Here is a 13,323-nt window from a genome sequence, read left to right as displayed (position 1 = left end):
AAATATTTTGATGGCCTTTTCTCAACAACGATGACAAAATCTTCATAAAGTTCTCACTACTTTGTGCAAATTCTTTCTATGTAATTGTTATATTTAGATAATCACCTTTCCTAGAAGGTGATAGGTAGAAGAGCACCATAGGTAAAAGAGCAAGTCAAAGGATTTTTTACTGAGATGTGAACTAACACACACATTCATACCTTAACTTGACCCTATAATAATGGTACAACTAAAGACAAATGATTTGGTGGGGGGGGGTTGGGGAGGAGTTCTTTGTTTGTTTGTAGGGATAGAGTTACTCTGTGTAGCCTTGGCTGTACTGGAACTTACTCTATAGACCAAATTGACCTCAAACTCAGAGATCTGCCTATCTCTGCCTCCCAAATGCTGGGATTAAATGCGTGCACTTGGCAAGACAACTAATTTTTAAATAATAATAATTCATAATAATTGGGAAACATAAAAATTATATTAAATAAGAGCAAATACAAACATTTGGTGTGCACATACTACATGAACATTTTTATTTGTACTGCCTGAAATTCATTATGAATTTCACTCCCTGCGGATAAGCTCTGACTAGACAAACTTGAAAGCTAAAAAAAAAAAAAAAAAAAAAATAGTTTTACCACTTAAAGGTAAATAGAATATCATATGACCCAAGAATCAGGGTCCCTACAGTCCTCCAATCTTATACTTCTCCACCAGAGGAGAAAAGACAAAAGACTTCTAATGAAAAGCAAAAGTACACAGAATGAGGATATGAGTGGAAACTATTTGATGTGAATGGATATATAGAAATAAGCTAAAGATATATATTAACTATGAAATGAATTTATAAAATGTAAAAGTTCACATGTATAAATTAGAATTATTCAAAAAGAAGAGATGCAAGGAAAGAGACCAAAACAAAGTAATATTAAGGTACTACTTTAACAACCAAAACAAAACAAAATTTAAAAGAACTGTCTTTATTAGTTTTTCTATTGCTTTGATAAGACACAAAGACCAAGGCAACTTACAAAAGAAAATTTATTTTTGATTTGTGATCTCAAAGAGTTCAATACCATCGTGGTTTGGAATCATGGCAGCAGGCAGGCAGACATGGCTCTGGAACAGTAGATGAGAACTGTCATCTTGGTCCCTAAGTGAGAGTCAGAGAGACACTACAAATTGCATACAGGTCTTGAAAGTATAGTTAACACAGAATTAAATACAGTCAGCTGGAAGAATTGGTTGGATACTCAAGTTAGAGTCCAATGACCCTCCCTACCCAATTCTTTTCTGAGGGATGTCAACAGGTAGCCCAGTTTCGAAGATATTTTGAAAACATTCATGGATAGTTTCAAGAAGATAGTAGTAAGTTTGACTCAGGATACTCTAAAGCAATCTCTCAGTCGCTGTCCTGAAGAATTCCTGCAATCAAATACTTACAGAGCGTTAACTTTTTATTTCTTATTAAAGTACGAAGTCTGAAATCTAGCAAGGGGTCCTGAGACTTTATGCAAGTCTCTCCAACTCTTAGTTCACTTTAGTTTGTCATTTGACGACTGATGCTTGTTGTAGATACATTTTTAAATACCCCAGTAGTGTTTCAAGTGTGTGTAAACATAAGCTGGCATCTAAGGATTTCACAGTAGATTTTCTTAACGAAAACAAGTTTTACACCTTTTCTAAGTCTTGCGTGTGTGTGCTTAGGAAGATGTGCTTATACTCAATTGCAGTCATGCATGAAGACGAATTAATTTCACTTAGACCCTAACCATAGCTATTACTAAAGTGTGTGTAAGAAAGGCAGGGAGGGAGGTTGAAAGAAAACACACACACACACACACACACACACACACACACAGACACAGACACAGAGGCCAGCCTTTTAGGTGCAGCGTCCGGATAAAGCCCGCCTGGTTTATATTAACACTGCTGAAGAGCCCCTAGAATCAGGAAGAAAGAATCGTTTTTGCTGATATACGGTTCATGAGCTATACAATCCTTTTGGATCTGGGCTGCACAGACAGGCTGTGCACACGTCACAGAGCCCGCCTCTCCTTACAGCATCATGTGACTCAATGGCGCCGCCAATCAGCTTCGCTCCAAGATATTCAAATCAGCAGCGCTGCAGTTTTTCAGTCACCAACTTCGGCCTACAGAGGTTCCTGCTGCAGCGCTGTTTCCGCCGCTTCCATGGGCTCAACTCCGCACTGACAGCATGGAGGGTCGGGATGCTCCTCTTGGGCCTTACCGGGCCACCAAGCTGGTAAGAACGTGGAGGAGAGGGACCAGAAACCTAGGTGTCCAGAGGAATCTGGAGGACTGGGGTGTGTGAGTGATTTAAGTTTCCTGAGGAGACGCAGAATTACTAGATTCCATGATAAGCCGGGGATCTGATATCCTGAGGGACTCAAGGCGCCAAGATTTGTGAGAAAGGTGCTGAGGAAAACTAATGGCACAGAATGTCCCTTTCTTTGAGTTGCACTCCACTCTGGTTTCTCTCAGCTTCAGATCCAAAGTGCAGTACCTCAAAGCTGCACTACTTTCTGACTTTGCGAGACAACTCTTCAGATATCCCCCCCTTCTCAAATACCAGTCTTACCGTTTTTGTTTTTGTTTTTACGAGTGATTTGCTGCCTCTCAAATTTAAGAAATTTAAAGTTTCAAGTCTGGAAGCCCAAGCATGACAGTCTGGTTTACTGACTGTAGAATTTGTTAAGTAGCATTAGGAAAGAACTGTTGAACCTAAACGCAGAATGCTTTTAGTAACCACTTTTAGTGGTCACTGAGGTTGTGCATTTGGATTTCCTGTCCTATACTTCTTGCTATATGACATTAAAAGATTCACCTAGCCTCAGTTTCCGCATTGGTACAATGGTACAATACATACCTGCTTTAAGAGATTTTCTAAAAATCACCGTATATAAGAATGTGTGGTAGTCTATGGAATAACAAGCAAATTATCCTCTCACAAATGTCTTCCTACTTTACCAAGGTTCAAAGAGGGAACGCTCCTAAAGCCACATAAATGGTAAATGGAAGAACTAGAAAATGAACCTCTTTCTGGCATGGTGATCTTAACATATATTCTACTGCTCAACAAGTTAGTTGGTGGTTATGTTTATCAATAGAAAGGCTGGAATTTAGTTCTGCAGTGTACCATAGTGAGGTAGTCCTGTCATATTAAAAATGTACTATCTTAGATGAAAGCACAAACACTAAAAATGTTTGCCAAGTACTTACAAATACTTTACATAAAGTAGGCTTTTTTTTATTGCTTTAAGTATTAATATAACATATAATTGTGGTACAGAGAGGAAAAGAACAAAAATTAATAAACAAGAAATAAAGCTTAAGCATATCCTAAATGTTTCACCCAGGGACCTTAAAAATCTACCGTGCTACATCACATTTCAAAAGTATCCTGTGGTGTCTTTTAGTGCAGAGGCACGTGTCACTTTACTACTGTATACTCAGCACAACAGGTTGTGAAGGAGTTCAAAAAAGTTTCTTGAATGTAAGCAATGAAGAGGTTTGGGAGGAAAAGAATTAAAGTTACTGTTTTCAGCTGTAAATTAAGTGTTGTGATGCCAGTATATTACTTATATATAATATATTACTTATACTACTACTGTGTCACAAATATTCTATAAACAGAATATAAGTAATATTCTGATAAATACTGTCAGCAATCTGATTCCTAACATATATTTTTCTATTAAAAAGTGATGTGTTCATTATATCTACCTTTATGTTCTAGTGCTGATGTCACAAACTAGACATAAGATTTTATATAGCACAGGTAAGGTGTTTTTTTTTCCCCCTTCAGGAATATTTACAGTATAATGGGCTGTGAAATAAAGAATTTTCTTTCTCTAATGATTTTTTTAAGTTCCTTTTGGTTATTTTGAGATAAGGCCTCATGTAGTCCAAACTAGCCTGGAACTTGCTATATACCCAAAACAATGAGATTTCATTTTTGCTATAAATTTTTAAAGTATTTTTCTTCTCTTTACAGTGGAATGAAGTAACCACATCTTTTCGAATAGGAATGCCTTTAAGAAAACATAGACAACATTTTAAAAAATATAGCAATTGTTTCACTGCAGGTGAAGCAGTAGATTGGCTTTATGATCTATTAAGAAGTAATAGTAATTTTGGTCCTGAAGTTACAAGACAACAGACTATTCAATTATTGAGAAAATTTCTTAAAAATCATGTGATTGAAGACATCAAAGGTAAATGGGGATCCGAAAACCTTGATGACAACAATCAACTATTCAGGTACTTAATAGATATGTCATTACAAAACCTAATTAATACCTCTGCTTTCAGCATCCTTCTAAAAAGAAATAGTCTTCCCTGGTAAAGAACAAAATAGTTTCCAATACCAAGTGGTCATACCTGAAATCATATATATACAAATAACTTTATACGGATTGAGCAGGCTGTGGGAGAGCAAGGAGGGGGAAGGATTTGGAGGGAAGACAGAAGGGGAAAATTGTGTAATTATATTTTCACTTCAAAAATAAAAATAAATATAAAGAAGCTCATCTGGAAGCACTTCTTTTGGTGTTATTGTAAAGTACCCGATTAGATTGCTATGAAGGCTCTCTGTTTTGATTCAAAGATTCCCCCAATCTCTGTGCTATAGCCTTTAATTTAGCATCTATGTTCTCAGTCAGTCTCTTCTTTCTCCAAGTCTCTTATCCTGATTTTTCCCAAAGAGGATATATAAAACCGAAATCATTAGTGAAAAAAATTATTTGAATGCTAAGAGAAACAAACTCAAATGGTATACAGAAGCACTGTGCCATTGTGTCTTTCTTCATTTTCAACATAGAAAATTATCTTTTTAAATCTCAAAATCTTTCCCTAAGGACTTTACTTTCTTAGACCCAGCTTCCCTTTCAGATATTACCAGTTCAGATGCTTGAGGCTTTTCAGTCTGTCTCTGGTTCCTGCTTCCTGGGAGAGATTTTTTTTCTGCCTTGCTCTGACCCTTTCCTCATTCTGGGAAGTTATTGGGTCCACAAATGTTTGCTCCAGTAAGAACCCTGTCTCAAAGGGATTTTGCTTTCTGCTTTTGCAGGCAACGTCTAGCTTAATGAAACTTCCTTGTTAAAGAGCCACTTTTTTCTCTACCTAAAGAAACTGTCTCTCTGGGGTTTGTATGTATCGATTTTTGTTTTTCTACAGCCTGCTGCGGAGAAGCCTTGCTCCTCTGCAGGGGGTCTGTCTACTCAGAAATGTGCAAGCTCCTAGTTAAGAACTGCCTTTGCTTTGTTTTTAAGGAACAGAACTGAAAAACTGCTGTATAGTTTTACTTTCTATGTAAGTTCTTGCTAGATTACTGTAAATTCTGCCATATACTGGTACACCATTTGTTGTTGAATATTAATGTTTAATATTGATTTATGTTTTAGTTAAACAGCGGTTATTCCTAAACCAGCTGTAAACCCAAATCACAGAGACTAGGATGTATTTAGTTAACCTAGAGCACAATGCTGGAAAATGATGACTCCATTCTAAACCTCCAAGCCCTCGTAGTTTTCCTACCATTCAGTTTTTATCCATTATACTTGCTTTTAGTCATATCTTAGATCTGATTCATCTCTCCTCATGGTTACAAATCTGGTCCTGTGGATCTCTGCTCTCTCACCCCTCCCACTCACTTCTTATCCCCTCTGGACCAGGATGTCTCACCCTATTCTTTCCATTGCACAGCATTGGCTGGTTGTTTTATTAAAAATACAGAGAACAAATGGTGGCATGCTTACACAAACTTGAGACAGGTAATGCTTAGAATAAATACCACAATGCAATGTCCCTGTTGAAACCTGGTAGTGGAGTAGAGAAATCAGCATTAGAAAATTGTTTTCTGTTGTTCTCTCTGGGTCTTAGGAGAGTGGTGGCTGAAATTGTCTGGTAGGGAAATCCCCTTAGATCCTGCCAATTGTACCCACTGAGGGTTCCTTCTGGTTAGAATATGTTTCTTGGTATTGGGAGCTGACAGTTAGAGATGTACTAGAAATGGCAGATGCTGAGAGGACCCACAAGAGGGATAAAAGTAGGGTGTGCCACCAATATCTGCCTTGTTCTCTGGGAATGGGAACAAAGAGAAAGGAGAGGCCACAAAGCTTGAGATGAGACTTGGTTGGGTTTGTAGGAGAGGAAAGAGAGTGGAGATCCAAAGATTGCCTGCCTGCTTTCCTGGCTTATCTGCTTCCCAGAGAATTCTTTAGAAGTTGGAGGTGAGACAAAGGGATGGTGAGGAGGAGAGGGAGATGTCAATTGGCAGTCTGCTACAGAGCTTGAGATGAGGCTGGGGGATTAGAGCTGGGAGAGAGAAGGGCAAGTGAAGATTTGGACCTAGTATTGCTGCTCTTAAGTCAATTAAAACTATGTAGAAAACTGTATGATTGAAAGTAGTGAGCTACAAAGTTCAAAATTTTTTGAATGTTGAATAGTGTATAATAAAATAGGAAGTTGGAAGGATAACATATACTAGTGTTTTTTTATGTTATAAAAGGTTTTTATCACATTTCAGTGACATTATTATTGACCTTAAGTTTCATAAGTTCTCTAATTGCTAAGCAGATTCATGGAGCTTACTTTTATAATGTAGCATTATTATAGTAACTTGTCATAAAATGATGAAGCCTCTGACGCCTGAAGGAACCTGCCCTAAACGTATATATACCTACTCACAGATACATATTTAAAATTCCATGTCTTTAAAAACAAAATGTTATACCTGTTTTAAACACCTCAGGATGAAAAATAAAATTCTTATGTGATAATATAAAAATTATATTACAGTAAAGAAAGTTTTTAATCCCTCTAAAACATTAAGTATAAATTTAGAATATGATAAAAGATACCAAAAAAGAAAAATACACAAAACTATACTGTCTACATATATTTATTAAAAGCCTAAACACATAAAAGGCAAAATCAGTTTGTGATTTCCCTCAGGAGTGGGGTAAGAATTTAAATAGGCAAAGACTTTCTTACACTTAAAAAATGACAACTAGTTGCTAAAATATCAAAAATTCTATTATTTGATGGTTACATACATGCATGCTGGTTTATATTCTGTTCTTGTTTGTATCATTGAAATGCTTTATAGTAAGATGAAAAATAAAATGTACCATATTCAAAAGAAGGGTGACTAAATACTAAAATTGGAACAAGCTGTCAAAGGCTGGAGGTATTATATACAAACTATGATTTGTTTGCTTGCTTGTTTGTTTTTTGTTGTTGTTGTTGTTGTTGTTTGTTTGTTTTTCAAGAAATGGTTTCTCTGTATAGCCCTGGCTATCCTGAAAGCATCCTAGCCTTGAACTCCCAGAGCTCTGTCATCTCTGTCTCCTAAGTGCTGGGATTAAAGATGTATATACCACCACTGACCAGCTATGACTTTTCTTTTTTTCAAAGAGATTCAAAACAGTTTTGTAGAGCTATTTATGTGTTACTTCTTAAACCAAATTAGTACCTATTGTAACCCAGCACTGTACATAAGCAAAACTGAAATGTGCACTTTATACTTTTTTTTTCTTTATTAATTACACTTTATTCACTTTGTATCCCCCCTGTGGTTCTCTCCTTCCTTCCTTCCCAATCCCTCCTTTCTTCCACCCTCTGCATGCATGCCCCTCCCCAAGTCCACTGATAGGGGAGGACTTCTTTTCCTTCCTTATGATCCTACTAACTTAGGTCTCAACAGGAGTGGCTGCATTGTCTTCTTCTGCGTCCTGGTAATGCTGCTTCTCCCTCAGGGGGTGCTAATTAAAGAGCAGGCCAATCAGTTCATGTCAGAGACAGTCCCTGTTCCTATTACAATGGAACCCACTTGGATACTGAACTGCCATGGGCTACATCTGTGCAGGGGTCTTAGGTTATCTCCATGCATAGTCCTTGGTTGGAATACCAGTCTCAGGAAAGACCCCTGTGCTCAGATTTTTTGGTTCTGGTTCTGTTGCTCTCCTTGTGGAGTTCCTGTCCTTTCCAGATCTTACTGTTTCCAACTTCTTTCATAAGATTCCCTGCACTCTGCCCAAAGGTTGGCCATAAGTCTCAGCATCTGCATTGATAGTCTGCAGTCAGAGCCTTTTAGAGGTCCTTTGTGCTTTGTTCCCTCTTTTCTCCTTCTTCTGATGTCCATCGTCTTTGCCTTTCTGGATAGGAATTGAGCATTTTAGCAAGAGTCCTCCCTCTTGATTAGTTTCTTTAGGTGTACAGATTTTAGTAGGTTTATCCTATATTATATGTCTATATGAGTGAATATATACCGGGTACATCTTTCTGCTTCTGGGATAGCTCACTTAGGATGATCATTTCCAGATCCCACCATTTATCTACAAATTTCATGATTTCCCTGTTTTTTTATTGCTGAGTAATATTCCATTGTGTAGATATACCACAATTTGTGCATCCATTACTCCACTGAGGAGCATCGGGGCTGTTTCCAGCTTCTGGCTATTACAAATAAGGCTGCTACAAACATGGTTGTGCAGATGTCCTTATTGTGTACTTCAGAATCTTTTGGGTATATGCCTAGGAGTGGTATAGCTGGATCTTGAGGAAGCGCTATTCCTAGTTGTCTGAGAAAGCACCAAATTGCTTTCCAGAGTAGTTGTACAAGTTTACATTCCCACCAGCAGTGGAGGAGGGTTTCCCTTTCTCCACAACCTCTCCAGTATATGCTGTCTCTTGAGTTTTTGATCTTAGCCATTCTGATGGGTGTAAGGTGAAATCTGAGTCGTTTTGATTTGCATTTCCCTGATGGCGAATGAGGTTGAGCATTTCGTAAGTGTTTCTCTGCCATTTGATATTCCTCTGCAGAGAATTCTCTGTTTAGCTCTGTACCCCATTTTTTAATTGGATTACTTGATTTTTTGCTGTTTAACTTCTTTAGTTCTTTATATATATTGGATATTAGCCCTCTGTCAGATATAGGGTTGGTGAAGATCCTTTCCCAATCTGTAGGTTGTCATTTTGTTCTGAGGACAGTGTCCTTTGCTTTACAGAAGCTTTTTAGTTTCATGAGGTCCCATTTATTGTTGATGGTAGAGCCTGTGCTGTTGGTGTTCTGTTCAGGAGGTTGTCTCCTATGCCAATGAGTGCAAGGGTATTCCCCATTTTTTCTTCTAAGCAGCTTAGTGTGTCTGGTTTTAAGTTGAGGTCTTTAATCCACTTGGAATTTAGTTTTGTGCAGGGTGATAAGTATGGATCTATTTGCATTTTTCTACATGTAGACTTCCAGTTAGACAAGCATCATTTGTTGAAGATGCTATCTTTTTTTCATTGAATGGATTTGGCATCTTTGTCAAAAATCAGGTGTCTGTAAGAGTGTGGATTTATGGCAGGCTCTTCTATTCAATTCCATTGATCCACCAGTCTGTATCTATGCCAGTACCATGAAGTTTTTAGTATTGTTGCTCTATAGTACAGCGTGAGATCAGGAATGGAGATACCTCCTGAAGATCTTTTACTGTAGAGAATTGTTTTAGCAATTCTGGGTTTCTCGTTCCATATGGAGGTGAGAATTTTTCTTTCCAGGTCTGTAAAGAATTGTGTTGGTAATTTGATGGGAATTGCATTGAATCTGTAGATTGCTTTTGGTACGATGGCCATTTTTATTATATTAATCCTGCCAAGCCAGGAGCATGGGAGATCTTTCCATCTTCTGATATCTTCTTCTAATTCTTTCTTCAGAGACTGGAAATTTTTTCATACAAGTCTTTGACTTGCTTGGTTAGGTTCACACCAAGGTACTTTATGTCCTTTGTGGCTATTGTGAAGGGTGTGGTTTCCCTAATTTCTCTCTCAGCCCTTTTGTCTTTTGTATACAGGAAGGCTACTGATTTTTTTGAGTTAATTTTGTATCCAGCCACTTTGCTGAACATGTTAATCAGCAGTAAGGGTTCCCTGGTAGAATTTTGGGGGTCACTCAGGTATATTATCATATCATCTGCAAACAGTGATACTTGGACTTCTTCCTTTCCAATTTGTATTCCCTTGATCTCCTTCAGTTGTCTTATTGCTCTAGCCAGGACTTCAAGAACAATGTTGAAGAGATATGGAGAGAGTGGACAGCCTTGCCTTGTCCCTGATTTCAGTGGGAATGATTTAGGTTTCTCTCCGTTGAGTTTGGTGTTGGCTATAGGCTTGCTGTATATCGCCTTTACTATGTTCAGGTATGTGCCTTGTATCCCTGATCTCTCTAATACTTTAAACATGAATGGATGTTGGATTTTGTCAAATGCGTTTACAGAATCTAAGGAAATTATCATGTGGTTTTTTTCTTTCTGTTTGTTAATGTGGTGGATCACATTGATGGATTTCCGTATATTGAACCACCCCTACGTGCCTGGGAGGAAGCCTACTTGGTCATAGTGGATGATATCTTTGATGTGTTCTTGTATTCGGTTTGCAAGTATTTTATTGAGTATTTTTGCATCAATGTTCATGAAGGAGATTGGCCTGAAATTCTGTTTCTTTGTTGGGTCTTTGTAAGGTTTAGGTACCAAGGTGACTGTGGCTTCATAGAATGAGTTTGATAGTGTTGCTTCTGTTTCTACCTTGTGGAATAGTTTGAAGAGTATTGGTGTTAGCTCTTCTTTGAAGGTCTGGTCGAATTCTGCGGGGAAACCATCTGGCCCTGGGCTTTTTATGCATGGTAGACTTTTGATGACAGCTTTTATTTCCTTAGGAGATATAGGATTATTTAATTGGTTTACCTGGTCTCGATTCACCTTTGGCATGTAGAATCGGTCAAGAAAATTGTCCATTTCATTTAGATTTTCAAATTTTGTGGCATATAGACTTTGGAAGTAAGACCTAATTATTGTTTGGATTTCTTCAATATCTGTGGTTATGGCTCCCTTTTCATTTCTGATGTTGTTAATTTGGATAGTGTCTCTCTGCCTTTTTGTTAGTTTGGCTAAGGGTTTGTCTATCTTGTTGATTTTCTCAAAGAACCAGCTCTTGGTTTCATTGATTCTTTGAATTGTTTTATTTGTTTCTCATTGATTGATTTCAGCCCTGATTTTGATTATTTCCTGCCGTCTATTCCTCTTTGGTGTGTCTGCTTCTTTTTTTTTTTCTAGGGCTTTTAAGTGAGCCATTAAGTTGCTTGCATGAGATGTTTTGAATTTCTTTTTGAAAGCACTTAGTCCTATGAACTTTCCTCTTAGCACTGCTTTAATTATGTCCCATAAGTTTGGGTATGTTGTGCCTTCATTTTCATTGAATTCTAGGAGGTCTTTAATTTCTTTCTTTATTTCTTCTCTGTCCCAGCTGTCATTTAGTAACAAGTTGTTCAGTTTCCATATGTGTGTAACCCTTTGGCTATTTTTGTCATTGAAGTCCAATTTTAGTCCATGGTGATCAGATAGCATACAAGGGATTATTTCAATCTTCTTGTATCTGTTGAGGCTTGCTTTGTGACCAACTATATGGTCTATTTTGGAGAAGATTCCATGAGGTACTGAGAAGAATGTAAATTCTTTTGGGTTTGCGTGAAAGGTTCTGTAGATGTCCGTGAGGTCCATTTGATTCGTGACCTCTGTCAGAGTTATTGTTTCTTTGTTTAATTTCTGTTTTGTTGACTTGTCCTTTGTTGAGAGTGGGGTGTTGAAGTCTCCCACTATGAATGTGTGGGGTTCTATGTGTGGTTTAAGTTTTATTAAAGTTTCTTTTACAAATGTGGGTGCCCTTGCATTTGGGGCATAGATGTTCAGGATTATGATATCTTCCTGGTGGAATTTTCCCTTGATGAGTATGAAGTGTCCTTCTCTATCTCTTTTGATTGATTTTGGTTGAAAATCTACTTTATTAGATATTAGAATGGCTACTCCTGCTTGCTTCTTGGGTCCATTTGCTTGGAAAACAGTCTTCCAGCCCTTTACTCTCAGGTAATGTCTATCTTTGTGATTTAGGTGTGTTTTTTTGTATGCAACAGATTGTTGGGTCTTGTTTACACATCCATTCTGTTAATCTGTGTCTTTTTATTGGAGAATTGAGTCTATTGATGTTGAGGGAGATTAATGACCAGTGGCTGTTAGATCCTTTGATATTGATGTTGGCCATGGTAGTGTGTTTGTGTGTGTGGCTACTTTTTGTTTTGCTGTAGGGAGGTAATTTATTTCCTGTTGGGAGCCGTGACTCCAGCCACCTCCTTTGATATTTAAATCTTGATGGAGAGATGACTTTTAGCAGGGCTTTACTAATGGCAAAGAACTTGCAAGTCCATCTCCTTTTGTTTGTGACAGCAGATGGGATAGCTTGTGAGGGTCACACCTCTTCCTCAGGCTCCTTGTGGAAATTAACCCATTATTCTGAGACGTTTTACTGGCTAAAAGAAACTCCTCACAAATAAAGAGGTCAGAGGCCTGGAGGTAGAGATTTGCTGTTCCTGCAGCTTGATGCGGCAGCCTGCCTTTTGCTTTGGCTGTGGAGTCTGGACCTTTAAAAAGTTTCCTATGTGCTGTTTGTTTATTTTATTAATTTTAATCCTCACTCCTGACTCAAGAACCGTTGGACTCTGCTGGCTGGCCCCGGCAATTTCCTGTGATTTCTTGAAAGTAGTTAGTTTTTTGGGTTGTATTTTTCCTTCTAGTATCTTCTGTAACACTGGATTTGTGTGTAGGTATTGTTGAAATTTGTTTTTGTTGTTGAATATCTTGTTTTCTCCACCTATGAGGACTGAGGGTTTTGCTGGCCACAGTAGACTAGGCTGACATCTGTGTTCTCTTAGGGTCTGCATGATATACATCCAGGCTCTTCTGGCTTTCATAGTTTCTGTTGAGAAGTCAGGTGTGATTCTGATGTGTTTGCCATTATATGTTACTTGGCCTTTTTCCCTTTAAGTTGGGGAAATTTTCTTCAATAATTTTGTTGAAAATATTTTCTGGGCCTTGGAGGAGGGAATCTTCTTTTTCCTCTCTTCCTATTATTCTTAGGTTTTGTCTTTTTATGTTGTCTTGGATTTCTTGGATGATTTGTGTCAGGAATTTTTTAGATTTATTATTTTCTTTGACGGATACATCAATTTCTTCCATTGTATCTTCCACACCTGAGATTCTTTCTTCCATCTCTTTTAGTCTGTTGGTTATGCTTACCTCTGTAGTTCCTGTTTTCTTTTGTAGGTTCTCCCTCTCCATGATTTCCTCCATTTGTGTTTTCTTTAATTCTTCCAATTCTATCTTCAGATCTTGAACCATTTTGTTGATTTCTTTCACCTGTCTGACTGTATTTTCCTGTGTTTCCTTCAATTTCTTCAGGTGTTTGTTTGAACGTTCCTCTGTTTCTTTTATTTATTTCAGT

General features: G+C 37.7%; 1 protein-coding gene across 5 annotated transcripts in view; it reads left to right on the top strand.

Annotated features, from left to right (window-relative positions):
- Positions 1–2,143: 2,143 nt before the first annotated feature.
- Positions 2,144–13,323, top strand: part of Depdc1 (DEP domain containing 1) — a 29,652-nt gene continuing 18,472 nt past the window's right edge. For all 5 annotated transcript variants that reach the window (XM_060392418.1, XM_060392417.1, XM_060392416.1 and 2 more), the window contains exons 1-2: positions 2,144–2,257; positions 4,010–4,275. In XM_060392418.1, coding sequence (XP_060248401.1) covers positions 2,210–2,257; positions 4,010–4,275 — 314 coding nt within the window. In that variant the 5' untranslated portion in view covers positions 2,144–2,209. The remainder of the gene's footprint in view (positions 2,258–4,009; positions 4,276–13,323) is intronic.

This window comes from Meriones unguiculatus, chromosome 10, assembly GCF_030254825.1.
Source record: "Meriones unguiculatus strain TT.TT164.6M chromosome 10, Bangor_MerUng_6.1, whole genome shotgun sequence".
NCBI classification, from domain to species: Eukaryota; Metazoa; Chordata; class Mammalia; order Rodentia; family Muridae; genus Meriones; species Meriones unguiculatus.
This window is presented reverse-complemented; position numbering and strand designations above follow the sequence as displayed.